The 21,740-nt window shown below is 39.7% G+C and overlaps 1 protein-coding gene across 3 annotated transcripts in view; it reads right to left on the bottom strand.

Moving 5' to 3' along the window:
• Positions 1-21,740, bottom strand: part of FHOD3 (formin homology 2 domain containing 3) — a 372,998-nt gene that overhangs the window by 54,924 nt on the left and 296,334 nt on the right. For 2 of the 3 annotated variants that reach the window (XM_058026115.1, XM_058026125.1), the window contains exons 13-16: positions 21,298-21,348; positions 16,810-17,024; positions 10,543-10,848; positions 5,900-6,789 (exon numbers count right to left, since the gene is read on the bottom strand). In XM_058026115.1, coding sequence (XP_057882098.1) covers positions 5,900-6,789; positions 10,543-10,848; positions 16,810-17,024; positions 21,298-21,348 — 1,462 coding nt within the window. The remainder of the gene's footprint in view (positions 1-5,899; positions 6,790-10,542; positions 10,849-16,809; positions 17,025-21,297; positions 21,349-21,740) is intronic. The other variant, XM_058026134.1, reaches the window with a different exon arrangement.

The raw sequence follows: 21,740 nt of genomic DNA, 5'->3' as shown, positions 1-21,740 counted from the left end.
CTGGCTTGGTTTTCTGACCTTTGGCTGCCAGGGGAAATTTCTTGCTGCTCATGATATGTCTGTCAAGTCCTTCATAGATGCAGAAACATTTAAACTCTTGTGCTTCTTAGAAAGTTGTATTTGAGACTATCCATATCCTTGGATCTTACATCCAGTACAAATAATAATAAAATCACAAAGGACTGGCAACATATACTTCAAATTCCATTCTAGATTAGACCCAAGGATTTTTTTCTCTTTCTCCCCATCCTTATAGTGACAAAATGTGAACCAACTATGCAAGGTGACTAAAAATCCACTTATATGGCATAATGTAGTGTTGAATGAGGTCTTTGGTTTTACACTTCAGCATGTCTCTCTTTCTCTCTCTCATCACCCCATGCTAGAAGGTGTCTCTTTGTTAACTATGTATGTCGTGATGGGTAGCTGAAAGGTGAGAGGACTCTGCTCCTCATACTCAGGTTTTTTCCTCCCTCTGCATATATGTGAACACTGTAAACATGTTTTCTGTGGTTCTTCTGCCTTTTCCCTATCAGACATGGGCTGAGGAATGCCATCAAGCACAGGAGTGTAGGGAGGAGTCCTGCACACTGATGTTATCAGTCTTTGATCTCTTGTGGATTTGGGGAAAGCCCAAGAGCAGACTTACTGCTCCAGTCTCAATCTGTGCTCAGGATTGTTTTTTAGACTACTGAGCTTTGTCCTTCACTTTCTTTGGATCTGCACCACAGCCACTGAGACACAAAATACCCCACTGCCAGGCCTACGTGCTGTTTTTGAATTGGAAGTTAGTAAATAGGATTTCATCAAAGCACCTCCAGCTGTGGACAGCCCATAATGGGGAATACAGCTGTATCATTAAAAGATACCTTTTTCTGGCACAGCCCAGAACCTTGCTCACACAGGAAGAGGTTTGCCCACTGGTTCCTGCAGCCTGCCAAATACCCGTATGATACCACAGTCCTTTCATCATACCAGAACAACTAACGTGGTAGGATGCAACTTTTGCACACACATGGGACTCAAGGCAGGTGCTGTTTACAGGAATTAGAGAATACCACATGTATATGATCTGAGAAAGTAATAGGAGGGTTGTTTTTTCTAAACTTAAAAAGAAACAATAATTTTGCACTAAACGGAATAAATTTAAGGAGAGCAAAGATAACATTTTTTTCAATGTTTTTCTATCAGTTCTGTCAGAACTGATCTCTTCTTAACAGCTTAAAAGCATCCCCAAAGCCTTCCTGGATTTTCCCTTTTTAAATAATAGTCTTCTCTTTTTCTTGGGGAGCTACCTGGAGGATGTGAGATGCAGCTTCTCCTTTGATGCAGTAGCTTTTACTTCCCCAGCCGCTAATCACATTCTCAGGACCACAGTTAGTGGCCAAGACCACATTAAGACCAAAGAGGGTTCACCAGAGACTGCCTCCTTTTGAGCTTGTATTGCACTAAGCCTTTTAAAACCATCACTTTTTACCTTGTTCTTAAGAACACAGAATTACACAGCTCCAAAGAATTTATGCAGAAGGGAAAAAGCCAGAGGAAAGGAGTTAAATTTAGGCTTCCCACATGTGGTATGGGTAAGAAAGCCTCAAATCTTCAGCTCTGTTTTTAGGCTCCCAAGTCTGACAGGACAGACATTTTCACTTGGGGGACGCAGGACGCTCAGAGCCGGGATCACTGCGATCCCTACAGTGCACACACTCCTGAGCAGTGAGTTATGGAAGACAGATCAGCTGCACAGGGCATGAGTGCATGCAGGCATTTTCCACAGCTAGAACTGCATATGGGATATAAAATGTTGGGGTGGTAACCCTTCTCAAAAACAGAGGCTGAAGAGATTTTAAATCCATTCTTGGGATGATGTCTGAGTTCCAAAGAAATCCTTTCCAAACAAATAAAAGGATGAATAAAAGAGAAAGATTTTACGACTATGAACTTTACTACCTTACCCTAGGAAAATAATTGCTTTTTGTCTGCAGTGAAGTTGCACAGGTGGAAGTGTCTGACTGTTAAAATAAGCTACAACTACTAAGTTCTACAACGTTTGGTGACTTCAATCTATGCTTTATAAATTCATTAACAGAGAGTGAGTTAAATGGCTTGAGGGAACAGTGAACTAGTGCGCTTGATTTTATATTTTAATGTGTCAGTATGAAGTGTAATCCCTGAACTTCTGAATATTATATGTACTATATTATTATGTGTAATTACAAAGTAATTATAAAATACAAACATACCAGTTAGTATAATCTTTAGAAATCAAACACCTCTGCAACGTAGTAACAATTATAGTGTTTATAAGACACTTTACAAGACCTGACTGGCCACATTCTCTTGCCTCTGTTGAAGACTGGGTAGTCCAGATGGATTATTTAGAACCTATTACCATCCCACAGAAAGGGATTTGCAGTCTGATGAGAATATAGTCTTAAACATGCCTCTTTATTTTAATTAATATGGGAAGCAGAAAAAAATTAAAAAAACTTTTCAAGTGGTCATATAAATAAACAATTATATTATGAGTATCAATTTAGAAATATCTTCTGCCTTTAAAGTTGTAAAAGTCTGCATTTTGCACTACTGCAAAAGTAGTGCATAAAAATCTACCTTAATAGTGAGATGGCTTTTTAAATTTTTTAAAAAAATATTATTTAATTTCTATCTCAATTAGCAAGGATTTAATACAAGAGATGTAAAATGGCATCACTCAGCTGCCACTGACTTTTTCCAGGATATCTGTATGCAATCTTTTTCAGAAATTCTGGTCCACATTTATGAGTTGTCTTGGCATTCACTGAAATTGCAACAAATCCTTTCAAAAGGAACATGTCTACTAAGCATGTGCACATGAAAACAGATTCCTTCTTCTCTCCTACTAATTTTTATGTCTGCGGGCACATGATGGATCACTATATCCCACAGGGTATACATGAATCAGCAAAATGATACTTTCATGCAAAACCAAGTGGATGGTAAAAGGGCTGAACAACAGCATTTGATTGAGGAGTGTCTGCATGTTTTCACTTCTCTTCACAGAAAAGTAAACACTTTGAAGTACTTTGCCAAAATATCTGCTTTGTTCAGTGGAGTGAGAAGGAAGGAAATACTACACTGGTTTGGAGGGGATACCTGATCACTCCTTCTATTGGCAAATATAATGCAGGGTGCTCTAGTCTAAAAAATAAACCATCTGCAACTAAAGGTGCTCCACTAAATAATATCAATGTGCAAGTTTCTCAGTGTGGCATAAGTTTTCCTAAAATCAAGAATCTCCTCTCACAGTCCCAGCCCCCAAAATCCTGTATTATATCCTACAATTTTCAATCCACTTTATTTTATTACAGTCTATTGTGTTTAATGAAAAACTTCTCATGAGCCAGGAAGTAGCTGTTTATAGCTGTGTGTTGTGGAAATCACAGTGAAGGATTAGAAACTGGAGTAAAATTGGTTACAGCTGTATGAGAGAGCATAAGCACAAGACAGAGCCAAGCCCCCCCCCTTTATGCACCCTGACTTAGCTTTTCCTCTCATCCTTCTGGACTGTTCCTTTTCTATGCAGCTACTTCCATCTCTTAAAATGAAATCTAGAGATTTGACTTCTGATTTGTTGCTCTGCACTCTCTTTTTTCAGCTGAACCAACTGAGCTGTGAGTCAGACTTTACGATATTATAGCATAAACCTGTTTTGGACTGCAGCCATTGGACAGGAGAAACTAGACACAACGGGGAATGTGCTCTCTGGAAATAAACCAAGCAGTCTGGAAAAATCGAGAGCTATCCTAATTTGAGTGTAATCTTTGTACCAAACCTCAAGTCTTTCACGGATTCGGTGGTCTGCCTAATTATTCCCACTCTCACTTGATCTAAGGACCATCTCCTGCTCTGGAAGATTTGCTGGTGTTCACAAAAACCAGGCAGGATTTTCAAAAGCCTGCACAGAGCTCTACTATGGTACTTCTCAGTCCCCATTGTCTTCTCTGCAATGAGACAATGAGACTTCTATGTCTGTGTTATGGGACAGGCTGGAAAGAGAGCCAAAAGTACAATGTCTCATGCAGAGAGCAGTTATTGGTAGCCAAGGGGAAAGCACCTAAATCATTCCTCAGACTTGCACTAATTTCAAAGAAACCTGCTCACTCATTTCCAGCCAGAAGCCAAAAGCTCTGCCAAAGCATCAGGCAGGTTTGAGAAGCAAGTGTGAGGGAGGGAAAATGGCCAAGGGTAGTTTGGGAACATGCATGATGATTGGCTGGAAAAGTAAACAAGTCATAACTCCAACAACTTAAAATTTTATCAAAATTTCATGTGAGAATAAAAAATTAGGAATCAGCCAGAGTGCTCCATTACAATGCTGGCACTTAGCACAAAGCTAAATTTTGGAAATGGCAAGTATGTTATCATTCCACGTTCAATTCAAGGAATTAAATATTTTATGGATCTAAGAAAATGCTCTCATTCCTTCCATCTATGAACCATCTGTGTCAGATTTGTATTTACGGGGAGAGAGATGAGGAGTAGCACGCCACGGTGTCACCAGCATTCCTTCCTCAGCAGAGAAGGAATCAGAGAGAGAAATTAATCTCGGCATTGGCCAGATGAACAATCAGCTGGATGTGTTTTTAAAGGTGCTACACATACGTTTCAGATTTGTGTGCATCTGTGTTACAAAGAAATTCAGCTAAGAGCAGTGGCGGCAGGATCTACATGAGCCAGCTCTTTATGTACCTGTTGCATGCTAGGTACTTGGGAGCTTGATTATAGAAATTCCAAGGTTTCCACTTTGTCAAGATGATCAAGAATGACTTTTAGAAAATTTTGACTTAATAAACTGGGCAAGTGACACAGAGAACCTTTACTGTGAGACTTCCAGATTCCCCAGAGTAGGAGCAAACAACAATATCTATAACACATAATTTTCTCTAGTTAAAGAGAAGTAAAATATTCAAGATGCTGACTGTTTTTATATTACTATAACACATATAGGCATACAGAGAAAACACACAAGCCATTCATTTATTTTAAGAGAGATGGACATTTTTTACTACCATTTGAACTGGAAAAAAAAATCGTTTCCCTGATACCAATTATGCTGCTTAGAAGAAAAAGAGTTTATGTAGCCACGAAAAACAAATGTTCAGGCTAATAACTTTTTTAACGCTACTTCAAGTTCCTCTTAAGTGTAACTATAAAAAGGTTCCTTTTATTGTTGATTCCAATGTTAAACAACCATGTCATGAGCCTTTGTGAGTTTATTTTATAACAATACTAAGGAAGAGGGAATCCTAGCTATGGAGGTATTTCCTGTACCAGCTTCTGTCCTAAAATTGCCACATTGTATAAATTAAAGATTTAAATAGGCCTGTTCAACAGTATAAAACAAAAACCCAACACCCCTGCAGATTTCGGCTGTAAACATGACAATTCCATCCTTCAGAACAAAGCACATGTGCAGACTCTTTGCAGCAGATCCAGTCTGATATTCTAACCTTTCCACATAATGATTAGGAAAATATTACCAAGTGAAGAACTGTCAAATACACAGATATGAATCACCACGCTGTGACCTTTTTATGAATGCAACAGAAAATATTTCAGATTCCAGTATCTAGTTTGGCACTCAGCTATGGACAATCTAAATGTAAAATTTGTTGGTATTTGCCACCTGGAGTGCTATCCCACAGCTGGGAGACCTGAGACAGGAGGGCAACTTGGCACATAACCACCCCAGGCTCATCTCTAGTGTCAAGCCATGGAATATCTTCCGTCATAGGCCAAGCTAGAAACACATCCAGTAATTTCCACTGGTTTGATATAAACAACATAAATCACCTAGATCTAATTCAGAATGAATACCAATACAATAGCAGAAAAATAGCAAACTGAATACAAGCTGTACCTTTGTGACAGGCAGTTCTTTGGATTTCGACTCAAAGAGATGCTCCAGTTTGGAAGTGTCTACCTTAATGGGTTCCAGTTTCGACCACAGGAATTCTCTGCAGCGTTTGTTGTTTTTACACTGCCACTCAAATGGCCGTACCTCATTCCAAAACAGACGGATGGTTTTCTTCTTCTTTATAAATCCTGGCTGACCCCTAGAAACCTGGGGTGACCCTAAACCCTGAGGAGTGCCAAACAGTGGAGGAGGAGCCAATAAATTACCAGAGGGTGGTGGTGGAGGCGGACATCCAAACAAGGGGGGAGGTGGTGGAGGAGGCAAACCCAAAAAAGAAGGTGGAGGTGGAGGAGGGGGAGCAAGGGAGTCCCCAGGACCCATATCCATGTCCAACACATCTACATCATCCTCCTCCCCCAAGTCTGTAAAATCCATGTCCTTGATTTTAAGTTCTCGAGGATTAGCCATGAGCTGATCCCAGATGTAATCAGATTCCTTCTTTGTCTGTGCTGGTGTTTTCTCAGGGATCTGTTCACTGATTTCATCTTCAGGCACTGCTGTCCCTTTAGCCAGCTCACCACTGTTAAATTTTTCTGCAAAGGCTTTCACACTGCCTTGGTTGTCCAGATTTCCAATCTCCATCTTTTTGACACTTTCATCTTTGGCCTGCTTTGTGGCCTGAAGTATAGAGATCCTGCTGGCTAGGCTAGTGAGTGACTCCCCGCTTTCCTCCGTCTCCTTCTTTTCCTCCTTCGCCTCCAGCTCCTTCTCCTCTTCATCTTTGGGCTTTTTGTTATGCGCATACAACATGTCCAGCATAAACCGCTTGTTGTTGAGGATGTTGCTGCACTGCTCATTCACACCAGCATCCTGAATGGTCTGTGACCATGGACCTGCAATCACACACATGAGATGGGAAGAGTCAAGGGAGGGAAGTCAGAGCAGCAAGAACACTCTTCAAGCAACAAAAAAAACCATGCGAGGAATGCAGGTACAACTACTCTTAAACTAGGGAAACAGTTACTGTGAAAAGTTTGAAATAAGATACAGCACTGATATGGCCTGATCTTGGGTTCGGAGTAATTCTCAAAAAGGAAGGGGACTAGAGAACAACATGTAGTTTGGTAGGGACTATATGACTTTCAGGATTTGAATATTCAGGTTTCTCCTGAAATCTGTGATGTTGATTTTGTACTTACTACCTCAGTTCATTTTATACAGTACATAAATTCTTATAACCTTTGGTATTTCAGAATGGGGCTTAAATATCATGACAATGACACAAAGCAGGTTATCATCATATTCTTCACCTGGCCATGTACTGGACCAACAACCTCAGGAAAATATTATCATATGAAAGAGATCTTCCTTGTCTGATGCCAAGGCTGACCTGTTTACTTCTCCTCTTCCCACCCTGCTGGCTAGGGAAGGGCAGCTTTCAGACCCTCAGAACCCCCTGGCTGGGTACCTGGCCATCTTCACAACACAGACTATTGGAATTCCAAAGTAGGATGCATACCCAGGGTATAGCTCTCAGGGCAATTCTCAGGGCAAAGAGTGTAAGCATAAGCAAGATTTTAAAAGTTGTTTATGAAATGAGAACCTCTATAAAATACCTCTGCTCATCAACCACTGTTAACCTCCTTGTTATATGTCAGTGTTGAAAGACTATTGGCCTTCCCACATTACAATCATTTAACATTTCACTGTAATGAACCTTCATCTTTCTGACTACTGCTTTTCTCACCAATAATAAGGAAAATACCATGTCTGAGACAGCACCATAAATAACAAATTATAGTGGTCAAACTTGAAAAATATATGATGTAAGCATCTCTGTGACTTCATTTCCCCGAATTTAATACTATTAACCAATGTGGATAATGTGTCTAACAATTATGGTGTTCCTTTTTCCAGTGGGCATCAGATGAAGTGATTAAACAATGATAATTCTTCACACTTACTGTATTTCCTGTATGGAATTCCTTCTGTTCCCCACAGTCCTTACACATTTTTCATAAACTCTACTTCTTTTATTTCATCATTTACTTTGATTGCTAGCTTGCCTTTTTTGGAGGGGCCTTGTGGTTAAAGATTTTATTTTATACCTGTGGGTTGCCTACAGGTATAAAATAAAATCTTTAACCACAAGGCCCCCACAATCTTTATTTTTCTTAAACACTCATTTTATCTTGGTTTCTTCACTTATGTTGCCACTTTTTTCAATACCTTGGAGATTTAAGTATATTTTACAGCTTTCTCTGTCAATGGAGTTGCTTTCTTACCACAATATCTAGTCCTGTGTTCTGAGAAAGTGTCCTCTTGGTGAGATACATCCAGGGCCCCACAACTCCCAGCCTCCCCTCTCTTAAAACAACATTGCATTAAAATGTAGGGCCTTGCAGCACAAAGTATATAGACAGCAGTAACTCCTGTCTCTATTTAGATCAAGGTCTAAACCACGTTTTAAAATCAGTCCAAAGGTTTAATCCCACACAAAAGAAAGACTTTTTTCAGAAATGGATACGACCTACTCTCCTGCTGGTGGACTGACTGCTTCCGTTATCTGCTCATTTTTCCTCAAACTTGATCCTTGGCATTGCTTTCTTACCAATACTTGTCCACCTGAGGTAGTCTCTGATTTCTCTCTGAGGTAGCTTCATTAGACAACATCACTAGACAACTCCTTCCCCACACTATGTATTCTACCCAGCTGTGCCCTCTCAGAGGATTTTTCCCCTACTCCAAGCCTTTCCTTCAAAGATGTTGAAGATGGCTCCCAAGATCCATCCCAGAAACCCCACATGATCTACCCCTCTCAGTTTCACCAGATGGGATCCTCCAGTGTTTAATCCCTTTGCAAAACTACTCATCAGAATTTGCCCAGACACAATCTCTAATTTGCATTCTCCAATTCCACTCCCAACTGTCCAAGTTGATCAAAGATCATATCTGTGAAGACTCTTGCTACCTTGGTGGCCTCTTCTGCTCTCCCCTTCACAGGTGGGGAATACCATTGGAGAAATAAGACTTGTTGGAAGCCAAATTTGGCAATATGGCTAATGAAGAAGCTTGCACCAAGGGCAAGCCTTTGTCCTCAACGCACCTGGGCAGAACCAATGGGCCATCTCATAAATGGCAAAATGCTTCTTGAGAATGTTAAAACTGCTACAGGAAGTCCTTGTGTGCTTTCCAGCACTCCTTACCTACTGGACAGCAAACAACTCACTACATGAGTCCTCCTATACAGCACTACCAAATAAATCTTTGGTCTACTGGTCGTGTAGGACAATTTTAAGATGTTGATTTTAGTAAGAATACATTTCTTAGCTTTTAACAAAAGTACATAAGGACTTTAAATTAGAGTGGTAGCAGGTTGGTAATAGACAAGGTAATGAGAAAAGACTTGCAACTGTTCTTTTTTGCACTTGGCCTATCTTGGACTATACCACAGTGTAGCAGCATCCTTCATCTGTGATCCTTCCCTAGCCTTTCCTACAGATATATCTATCTACATTCTTTATGAGTACAATTGCATTCTAGGTAACTCAATCTTGGTGCAGACTGAAAAGAAAATAGCTCTAAAATTTAGGATAAAATTTGTGTAATGCTTCCCAGAAAAAAAGTGACAGATTTAAACTTGAACAATTCAATCTGACAGTTTATGTCTGTGAGGTAATCGTTGGGATTCAGAACTATCCCTCTTCTTCCAGGGCAGAGCAGGATTATTCCACACTATGAAGCACATCTCATTTTCTTATCTAGAATTTAGAGAGTATAGGACAATTCCATGGTTCAGACCAAAGAAAACTTGGGAATCAAATGCCCTAATTACATGACATTTCTTTTCCTCCCTATGCGAAAGGGAAAAGAGTAATCAACAAAGTCAAAATCTGCCATTTATTTCCTCCCTGCCTGGGCTGAAATCATTATCTTTCTGGGCAGAAACTGGTTACCATTATCTCTCTGGGCAAAAGCTTGGTACTTAGTGTGTTTCCCAGGCTGAGCCTTTCCAGGCTGGTACCTGGTGGCCTATTTCACTAGAATCCCTCAGCACCATGAAACTGGTCTTTTCCAGATAAGGTGTATTTCATGCACCTCCTCCACATGAGCTAAAGATGGCCACAGCCCAGACCTATCTTCAGCAGCTCCTGTTTATCTCCCTCTGCTGTCTGAAGCCTGTCCAAGACAGAAGTACTGAAGGGAAGGAACAAACATCTCAGCCCTCACTGAAATTTCCACTAAAATTATGAGAAATGGTATCTGGAAGTTCATGAGGAATCGTGCCAGCACAGCCCTTTGTCTCACTGCCTCATGCACAGAAAACCCAAATAAGTTCTCCAGGACTTAGAGATCCAAGTCTCTGCACATGCTGATTCAGTAGTTAATATATTAATCTTAGGGGAAGAAAATGGTCTCAAATCAAATGAAACTTCATTTCATCAAGGCCCTACTGTCCCTCAAACATAGTAACCCAAACAACATCTGGATGTCCAAGCAGAAAGTAGACAAGATTTGGCCATGGTGAAGAAAGTCTTAGACAGGTGCAAAGGGTTTGTTAGCTAATTAACACAATATCAGAGCTGCTAATTTAACACTTTTTTTTCCACCAGAAACCCTTCATTATTGAAAAAGCTTCACTTTACCAGTTTCATTGTCACTGGTTAACTTGTCCTCTCTCTCTTCCCTCTCTAAAGTGCTGCTTGCTGAGGATATACTGGATGCAGAACAGTTGTCTTTTTCATTCACTTCCTCATTCTGCCTCTCCTTTTCACTGAGTATTGCACTTTCTTCTGGCTCTCTCTCTGGTCCTTGCTCCACCTCACTCTCTGGTCCCACCTCTGCAGCCTCTATTTCCTTGGGTGTCTCCGTTCCCTGCTTGGCCTCAGCCTCAGCCTCCTGCTCTGGTTCTGGTTCTGTCTCTGTCTCGGGTTCGGGTTCACTGGCACTCACTGGTGGAGAGAACAATGGGAGAAAGAGATTCACTTAACAACAGAGCAGTCTCACCCCTCAAAACGAGAGCGACGTGAGAGTTGTACAAGTGCCTTATGGAAAGAAAATAAAATGCTAGCCCACGGCGTGCTTAGGAACATTAGGAGCAACAGACTGATGGATGTTGTGTGACGACAGCATTGCAGGTGAGAGTGGCCTGGCAGGCCCCTCACTGGCTGTCTGGAGCCAGCCCACTGGTTTTATACATACTTCCACAGCTGCAGTGTTGGACTCGCACAAGGATTTGAATGAATCAGCAGAAAATGGGCATCTCACCTGAGCATTGACAACTCAGTGCCCCTAGACAGAGCCAGGAAACAAGAGATTAAAAAAAAAAACAAACAAAAAACCAAACAAAAAGGAGGATGACTGTGGCTTTTGGTTGAATTTTCTTTAGGTTCTGGAAGAGTTCTTTTCTCACCTGATGAGGAACACTTCAACAAAAAAAAAATACAAATATTAGTTTTAATAACACACTTGAATGGCACAGTCTCGAAATGGCACTGTCACACATTTGGCTGACAAAAACCATATGTTGTTTCATGCACATTTACTTCAGAATAGCCACATCAAAATTCAGCAAAGTTTCCAACTGCCTGGCATATGGCACATATTTAGTTCCAGTTGGTTGGCATATGGCACACAATGAGCTTTTTTATCAGTTGGCACACAGCAAACACTGTTGATAGTATACTTGGTTTCTTCTTCCCTGCTTTCCTAGTAAAAATAATTCATTCACTTTTAGGGTTTTTAGCAGTAACAGCAGACTTTCACATGCAAATATTCTCTGCATGCTGCAAAGAAAATGAAGAGCATCCACACATATTCACATCAAGAAGCTCACAGTTCTCTGAAACCTGAAACGGCCATGCAAAGTGTGGCAAAAATGGACATGCATGTTAGCTCTGCATACTTCCTGAATTCTGCCAGTTTTTCCCTTCCTCTGTATTCCATCTTGTGGGCGGCTGAGCTATAATGACCAAGTCACACTTGTTTTGTCCCTCTGTTAACTATTTTTCATTACAATATTGCAAAAGAGTTTTCTGGACTTCTCATTGTCTTTGGATTACACAAAATACAATGAGAATTTCTTCAAGTACAATATGAACCTTTGAAGGGGAAAAAAATCACACTGAAATACTGGAATGCAATTTAAATATTTCAGTCCTCTATTGAACAGGTAAGTAGATTTATCCTAAGTAAATATAAGCCAAAATAATGAACATTCTTCTCCATTGAGAGCACCTAAATGTCTAATACTAGATAAGCAAGCACCTCTGCCCATGCCTCGTTTCTCCAAATGTACCTTACCTATGACTGTATCCTGGACACGGCCTAGGAGAGAATCAAAATTACAGAGGGCTGTCAAGAAGTTGGCAGACGCTGCAAATCCCGGTGATGTGTTTCTCACCACAGCTGTCAGTGTGTACATATAGAATGAGAACATTTAAAAGTCAAGCCAAGATTTGAATATTACTGAGATGAAAGCTTAGGAATTCTTCAGGAGTTCCTGGAACTAATGTGGTACTTTAGCAAGAAAGATTCTCAGCTTGTCATGGTTCAGTGGTCCATATATACAAATGTCACCAATTCATCCATGAATTATCCTAATTTCAGATAATGTTAGATATTTATCTCTAAAAAAACCCAAAACCAAACCAACTGTCATGCAATAACCAAAGAAGTCAACTCCAACATCTCAGATGGAGAAAGAAGCTAATTACAACACGGCCAGGACACCTAAAGCTTACTGCAACTTTGTCACCATGAAGCCACACTGAAGATTCAATAGAAAAAAGTCAGAGGAGATGTAAGAAATGATTGAGAAAATTTGAATGTTCAAAAGAATTCCAGATACTCTTCTAACAAGAAATATTCCACATATACCAGAAATATGCAGCAACTTAGCAAAATCTAATACATAACAAAGAGTAAAGAGCACCATACTAACATAGTCTGCACTTTTGAGTTCCAGGAATAACAAAATCTAAGTACTGGAACAAAACAAGGATATATTGACACTCATTTTGACAACCCCTCTCTTTCTCTCTCTAGGGATAATATCAAACAATCCACCTATAGCCAAAAGCACTTGAAAATAGTGAGCTAAGTCCAGCAGCACTTCCCTTAAGAAACAGTAAAAAAATCAAATCTGCCAGGAAACACTATCAAGAGAACAAAGCCAGCAAGCTAGACATGTGTCTATCCCTTGCACTTCCATCATGTAATTCACTGCATTGATATTAGTGGAACTTCTGATGATGTTAAAAAATACAATTCTCAGTGAATGCTTGGTAGTGGCCTATTTGAAATGAGCTCAATCTTTCAGTCCCCCACCTACTGGCTCCATTTTAATATCAGACAAAACACTACTCTAAGTGGCAACCTCACAGGTGGCAAGAGAAATAAATAACAGACCAGGCTCTGTCCTGTCTTCAGACTTCTTGCCGGTGGAGACTGAAAAGACTCAGGAAAGCAAGCCTGGTCATATTCATATCAAAAAGCATCAACAGCAAAGAAGGTGTGCCTGAGATGTGAAGAAGCATGATACCTTTATAAGCTGATCCCTTCTGAAAAGCAAGCCTAAGGACTTATAATGTGGTAGAGGGATATGGATATTTCCTTTAATACTCAACTATAAATCAACTTTGAAGCAGACACAAGATGCTGTATCCTGCTGATAAGAACTCAACCCTACAGTCCCCTATAAGCCCTCAGAGAGAAGAAATATCCCTCTGGGCTCACATCTAATCCCCTGTCAGGCTAATTGATTAGCCAACCACATCCCCATCTACTTTCTCTGCCTTCTACTTGGAGGTGTGAGATAGAGATGTTTGGTGTCTCTTGTGGATGCATACAGTAAGTCTGAAAATGTCTATGTCTGCCTAAGACCTCTTGGTCAATTGTTCAGGCATTGCCTGAAGTCTTGGCTGTTATCTCCCTTCAGCTACTCCAGCACAGGATTCCTCTTCCTTTGAATTCTGCAGGGACTCTTTATCCCTCCCCACTCCCACTCCAATCTTTTCCTTCCATTCTTTGTGTTGGTAAGAACAGGTGCAGACTGAATTGGCTCTTTCTTTGTGCAGTCAGAAATGTTCATTTTTTTATCCTCCAACCCCAGTTCCTCCTCAGACTTTCTGTATCATGGTTCCTTTGGCTCTGCAGCTGGGCCTGCATCGGCCTCATTGCATGCTCATGCTCTGCTGCTTCCCCATTTGCTGAGATGCTCTTATCAGCCATGCTTTGGGCAGCATCTGAACCCTGCTCAACTACCACTATGTTCAGAAGGTGTCCTACTGTCCACCATTCACACTTGGGTTGGCCTGCTTACTTTATTAAGAGCTAAAAAAGCTGCTTTTTTCAGAGAAGGGTTCACCTGAAATTCCTTTGTAGATTGACTTCAGAGATGTCTCAGTTATTGTTGGTCCTCCTTTACTGCATACTTGCACTTCACAAAATATTCTCCAATTAAATTACAAAAAAGTAAGTAGCTGCTCTGAAAAAAAATATTAAGTTCCTTTTTGTAGTTACAGGACTGCCTTCATTTCCTCTGAATACCATAATACAAGTTTTACAAGAGTAAGTCCTACAAGACTTGATTACTTTAGTGGAACCAATTGTTTTATATGAGAAAACACTGCAGCTCAGTAAGCCCAGATTTTTATATTGGGTAATGGCACTGACACATTTCACAGTGTGAGACAAAGTTCCACAGACAGAATCTGTTTCCTTCTTAATAACAGTAGATACCAGATTGGCCAAAGGATATTTCAGCACAAAAGGAATAAAATAAATCAAAAATCCCTTATTGTTTAGCTAGTAGATGAACACTCTTTGCCTTTGACCTCAGGTTCTGAATTCTGCAGATGAATGTCACACATCTGTTAACACCATTCTTGCAGAGTCTTTAGAGCATCATATGCACAGAACCAAGGAACTGTTTTCCTTCTGCAGTTTCATTCCTGCTTGGGAAGATGGTAAACTTCATATTAAAAGCAACCCCATATTGAGGTGCAAGCAATCTGAGTTCTGTCCATGGCTCTGTTTCAGCTTTTCTTACAACTGACTTAAGCAAGTTAATGCTTCATTTTCTCTACGTATTAAGTGGGATTCATAACCCTTCCTAAAACCAGTAAAACTGAGATTTTAATTAAGTATGGAGCATAAGGAAGTCAAGTAATAGTAGAGAGACCATGACACAGTGTCTACATTAAGCCTATCCCCTGCTGGCAGATATCCAATAATATGGGCACTTCCAGATGGTGTGTCCTGCCCACATGCTCATGACTACCTATGATCTTTCCAATACTCTTGGTAGGTCTGAAAAAACAGTCATTCCCCATGCCCAGACCCCACTGAAGTATGCAGATTTCAGGCCCCTGTTTAGGTTCTATCCTGGCTATCTGCCTGCAGCTGCCCTTGGCTGGAAGGCTACCCTGCCCCATCCATGTAGTCTCTCCTTGTGGTCCATTTGCCAGGCTTCCAGGTGCTGCCCTCCAATGCCTACTATATTGCTAAGAGTTTTAGTAGAGATGTCCTGTCTACCCACATGTTGATAGCTTTGCCATATTCTGGCTGTCTGAATCTGCCCTGTACACCTGCTCTAAATGTATTCTCCAAATGGTTCGTGCTGCTCCATTTCATGCTGCAATTTTTTTAATGCTTCCAGGAGAAATATGTTAAAATAATCATCAAAAGAGATATTTGCTCCCTACCCAGCTCTGAAATCCTAATGGTGGAAAAATCCAGCTTATTTTTTCTAAAAGCAATACAGCACTAAACAAAATGGGTGTTTGGATATTTCTGACTATCAGTATTGGAGGAAAAAATCTGTGGTTTCTAAGTTCAAATGATTCCACTGAGACTCTTAAGGTTCCAAACAAGAAAACTGGGGAATATAATTGGGAAAATATATAAAACTAAATAAAATAAACTTCACCTACTTAGTACGGTGAGGACAAACATATGCAGCATTCAGTATTTGTAACATTTTTCTTAAATTGCCTTGCTTTATAGCATGCTACCAGCCATAACACTCCATAAAACCAAGCAGTGCAAGTTACAAATGCATTAATCACCAATAGCATGTAGCAGGAAATCAAATAAAATAAAAATGAGTGATGGTGATAATTTGCCCTCAACATGCATTCTAGCTCCCCATGTTAATGCAACATCATGTGGTGCAAATATAAATCTGTATGGCATGTGTTGTTTTGAGGACTGAAGGAGAGGTACATGATGCAAGTGGCAGAATGACATACAAACATAGACAAAAAGCATTGCTCTGTACACCAATAAATTATGTGACAGCAAACCAACCATGCAAACACTAGTTATACTTTCCTTTTTACTAATTGTCTGTGGTCTCTTTTAAGTCCTTTATGACTTGCGCTACAATTTTAAGAGTTTTTTCTTGGTATTAAAAATAATTAACACACTCCCCCTGCCTTCAATTCAAGAACTTTTCAGTTGGTCACATTCAGCCTGTGCTCTACTGGAAGGTTATTATAATCTTGGCATTCATCTGTTGCATTTCTTTCAGAGAATCCACATACGCAAAATCTGTTGGCAGGAATGCTGTTTGTCTAGTATTCAGTAACTCCTCATATATAAGGAATATGACACTAAAATTAAGACCTTCTTTATTCTCTATTTTCTAATTATTCAATTTGAAAAGCAACAGAAAATGATAGCATGAATCATAGCAACAATTGGCAATGTATCCTATTATTGAACAGATTACATGATATCCAAATCAATGCAAAAAAAATAGGCAATTTAGGAAGACAGGATGGAACAATGTAGCACCCTTTACTCTGACACCTTACAGATTGCATTCTTGCACTCATGCATCAAAAATCACCAACCCAAGAGAAACTGATAAACCCAGGATTGTTACCCCTACCCTCCTTTTCACTTACCTTCTGAGGGCTGAGGAGTTCCACTCGGGATGGAAGGGGTCGTCAGCTCTTCCTGGGACTCTATGGATGCTGGGCTGATGCACTTGGGTACAGGTGAGGATGGAGCTGAAGGGGATCTCAGGTTTAAGGACAGCTCACTTCTGCCTCGGCTGACACTCCGACTCTTCAGCTCCTTCTCATACTCCTCTGCTGCCAACTTCTCCAAGTATTTGTATCTGAAAGTTAAATTCCAGAGGGTTTCCGTAAAGAAAAAGAAGCCTGTGGCTGATGCTTGTTTATGGATGAAACACCTGCAGAAAATGAGCTGACTTCCTGACACAAGGAGTACAGCACTGAACTGCTTGCTTGCTCAATCTGCCAAAAAGTGCACACTAAAGCAAAGACTGCTGCCCTGAAAAATGTTAAATTACTCATTACAATATAAAAGTAAAAACTAGCAGAGCTAAAGAATCTTTAGCTACAGTATTTTGTCGGCACAGTTCTCCTTTTTGGAAGCATTTGTCTGTCCTCTTTTTCACCCTCCTCTTTCACCTCCTCCTCCTCCTCCTCCTCTCAAACCTCCCTCTCCCAAAACTAAAATGGGAGAGAAAAAAAAAACAACCAAAAGAAGAAAAAAAATCTCTCCAAACCCAGAGCCCCTTAATACTGGTGCAAATTGCCAAAATCTGAGACTTGCTGTAAGGAGAGGAAAATGCAGCAGACAAAACCAGATCTTCCTGAAAATTACAACAATAATAAACATCTGAATTGACTATCTAAAGATTCTGAACCTGCTTCTATTTGCTCTGAGAGCAATGCACTGGAATTCACTTTGTTCTCTCCAGAGCCTACAATGGAAAGTTTTTTTTTTTATTCTGAAAAATTTCTCTGCCGGACTCAGACATCCAATAGCTTGTACCTGACGTCACATGTAGTTTATTCATCAAAGTCACTTTAAAAGAACAAAGATACATCTGTTTTGCATTTTAGGCAGGCAGAACTCACTAACTGTTTATTAAGACCAGCTACCAATCATATTCTTCATAGTATGCTTTATACATTTCGACCAAAATAACTTTTAAATATGTGCCTGTTCCAGATGTCTGCTAATTTTATCCACCATTATTTGCTAAGGAATAAATTCATGAATACAGCTGTATCAGGCTTTAGACTGTTTGCCTTATCCACAAGTGAGCTGTTAAACAGGTTAATTAGGACTACTTCTTATGTCTCTGAAACACTCTGGTCATTCCCTATAACACAGTATTGTAAACACTCCATAACATTGAACACCTCTCCTCCCCCCTTCTGCATCACTGACAGCCCAAATTAGTATAAAAGGGTGCACTAAAAGCAGGCAGGGTAAAGAAGTCAGCCACATGTGGCAACAAACATGCTAAGTACATATGGTAGCCACACACGCATGCACATTTGCAAACATTCATATAGAGGACAGAAATGTGTCTTTGAAGAGCAGTCCTTGTGTTTTCAGAGGCAATTTGCCTTACTGCAAACAGCAATAATGAAGAACAAACTCATTTTCCTTTATTCCTCCAGAGGTATGCACAGGCTTTGAACAAATTCTGCAAGAAAAAGAACCCCTACAGACTCTGGATGAAAATATAACAAGCTACATACTTGCATGGTTATAAAATAGGAACTGTTTACAGTTCTAACATGAAGCCAATTCTCGAGACTGAGTCTTGCCTTTTCAATAGAGGGGAAAGCATTTCTCTGGCATCAGCGTGATGTTTTGTTACAGTTCATGAAGCCACTCTTTCTTTGAATGTTGGTCACTTATATACAGTGCCTTCCACCTCCTCACAAGCAGAGCAGATGGGACTCCAGACTCATAAAGAGCCACTCAAATTGATCACTTGGCACTAACAGGTACAGCCCAGCTGGCTGCTGCCAAGGGGGTTTTGCAGTTTGCCAACAGACTACAACAAAAATCTGGATGGATCCTTATATGATGTGGGGAGCTACAATATTTTATTGTCCGCAGCTCTTTTTCAGGTGCTTTAACATTTTCTGTAGCTGCATGCTGCACTGCCAACCAGCAAAGCAGAGACTATCATCAAGAGGTGACTTTTCAAAATGTATCTGATTATTATACTGAAACAAAAACGGGAACCAGAACAGCAACTCCAATGGCAGCACATCAGCAGAACTCATTATCAAACTGGAAGCTTAATAAATAGATATCACTGAGAAGTAAAAAAACATTCAAGAATCAGTTACCAACGCTTCACACTTGATAAATTACATTATTCAGGTTATTTTTTGTTTCTGACAAATATCTTCATATGGAATAAATGCCAGCAGCAGATATGCAAGGTCACATAGACCAAAATCTGAAGGGGTTGAAAGGATGAGCTACCATACCTCCACTACAGATTGACAAATTGCCCCTGTATATGCTGCCATATTCTTTTAAACCATGGGAACCTGCAGACATCATCTCAGCTATGCTGACTCTTCTCTATAGACAACAAGCCAAAACTCTGTGGCTATCCATTTGGTATTCCTCATGAACATAACACTGGATTTATCATTTTCAAGTAGATGAAATTATCATTTTGAGTTGTCTAGGCATCTGAGTAATGGCCCAAGGGCAACTTAAAATATTAAGGCACCAACAAAGTCATGGGGGTGGAGAGCATTTGAACTACCTCAAACCAGAGAGGGCTTGGGAGCTCACCTTCCTTGGTTTTATTCTTTAATTACCACTGGAAAACACCCAGCCAAGCAAAGGCAAAAGGCCTCAAATCATTGAACAGCAAGAACTGATATGGAGGAAACATAAAAATCAGTTTTTAATTAGGATTTTAGGCACCTTGACGATAGGATTTTCTCACAGTCTATGCAGTCTACTAAAACAAGTTATCATGCAATTTCCTACAGGAAATAACACTTCATTTGTGCAAAAGTGTCTATAAAAAAGTAGTTACAGAATGCCAATGTAATGGACTACTGGTGCAAGAATTCATTTGCAGAAGTTTTTTTCAATATTTATCTGCTGTGAAAGCAAACATGTCTTTCCTCTTTATGAGCAGGAACTGATAGTTTGATATCTCAGTTCAAAAGAGCCCTAAGGATAACAAAACATTACTAATGAAGGGTGAAATAGTCTCAGATTGTGCAGCAGTGATGGTGAACACTTCTCCAAAAATATTCCAGTTGTCATTCTCCCTTACAACTTGAAAGTTCTAAAGAACTCCCTTCTAATTTTTTTCAAAACTTGCAGATGAGCATGCTCACTGAAGAAAGGTTTTACTCTGCTCAATGATGACGCTTATGTGCTCAGATGCATTTAATTTCAAAAAATGCTTTAAACTGTTTGTAATTGTTTTGGGACTGGAAGCACAATGGAAAGCCCATCCATCTTTTCTTACTCTAAGAGATGCTAAAATCATTTTTTAATATTAGCTACTTCAGCCTCAACAGATAAAACTTCAATCTGCAGAAACACACTGTCTCCTTTGTGATGATTTTTGTGAAAAAAAAAAAGGCCAAAACACAAAAGCAAAGAGAAAAAAACCCAAGTAAAAACATAGCAACACAATGATTTCTGAGATGGCTGCTCTCTTATTTTGATAATGTAACTCCAATTCTTGACAATCCAAATGTATCTCCAGAGAGTAATCTCTAGAGGATCATAAAAGCAGAACTGAAGCACTCTGGATTATTTTTCATCTATTTGTACAGTAACTTGCATATTTTCCAGGTAAAAACAAGCACTCCCTCCAGGATGCAATTCCTAGCAGGGGTAGAGATGAAGCTACTGAAAGACAAAAGTCCTTAGTTAAGCATTCCTCGAAAAATATGCTTTTATAAGCACATACCTCCCAGCCTTGCCCAGAGTTTCTAAATTTGTTCATTGAATTAAAAAAAAAAAAAAGGAAAAATAAAACCCAAACCCTCTGTCCTTTCAAATATGCAATTTAAATAAAACTAAAACAATGCCCCAATGATAAACACTGCTAAGCTTTGTAATTTACTTGCTGATGTTTAAAGAGATCAGCAAACAAAACTTGGCTCAAAGATAAAAATATGCCAAGAGTGGGTCAGAACCATTTCCATCAGCCTGTTACTGCAGTTTTGCAATGTTTGTGACCCCAATTTCCTTTATCCTCACTTGCCTTTTCTGACCCTCCAGAAAGCTTGGGACCCACTGGGTGAAAAAGACAGGCTTATTCAATTTATAACTCTACTAAATGTGGGCAAATTTCTGAGGCAAATGGGGTAAGCTTATTTCCCACACAAACAGATAAAGGATCATCAATCATTCTTAAGCAGTCTCATTGCTCTTCATTTATTGCTGTACTTACAGCTGGACTTCATTCTGCTCTTTAACAACTTCTTTCTTATAGAAGTCTTTTGGAATAAAAGTGTTTTGTGCAAGCAGAGTTAAAAATGTAAACATATGACAGCTCCACAGCAAAGAAGACAGGAAGTACAAACAACCAGAGGGAAGGATAGGGAAAGATGGATGCATGACATACAAACCTCTCTTCTCTTGCTTGTCTTAGTTCTTCTCTTTTGTCTAAATAATCCCGGCTAGAAAGAGAATTACAGTAAATTGAAGCAGAAACCAGAAGAAAAAGGGAAGTAATAGAAATATAAGTACAGTAGGAGAAACCAAGAGTGGTACACACAAACTGATTGGAGATAATGAAGGCTGTTGTTAAAAATACTGCTTTTTTTTTGCAAAAATTGCTGAAAACTGTACACTTATCCATACATACACCACCAAATATGTAGTTTGGAAGGTCATTCAAAGTAATTCTAAAAAACCTGCAAAAAGTGAAAAACTTGAAGCATGCTTTGAAATCTGGTATCTGAAATGAGATTCAATGAACTGCCCTTATCCGTAGGGAGCAGGCACATGAGTGCCTTTAAACCATCCCTCATTGACTCCTTCTTAGAATGCTCCAAGACAGTGACTGAGG

The sequence above is a fragment of the Melospiza georgiana genome, chromosome 1 (genome assembly GCF_028018845.1).
Source record: "Melospiza georgiana isolate bMelGeo1 chromosome 1, bMelGeo1.pri, whole genome shotgun sequence".
NCBI classification, from domain to species: Eukaryota; Metazoa; Chordata; class Aves; order Passeriformes; family Passerellidae; genus Melospiza; species Melospiza georgiana.
This window is presented reverse-complemented; position numbering and strand designations above follow the sequence as displayed.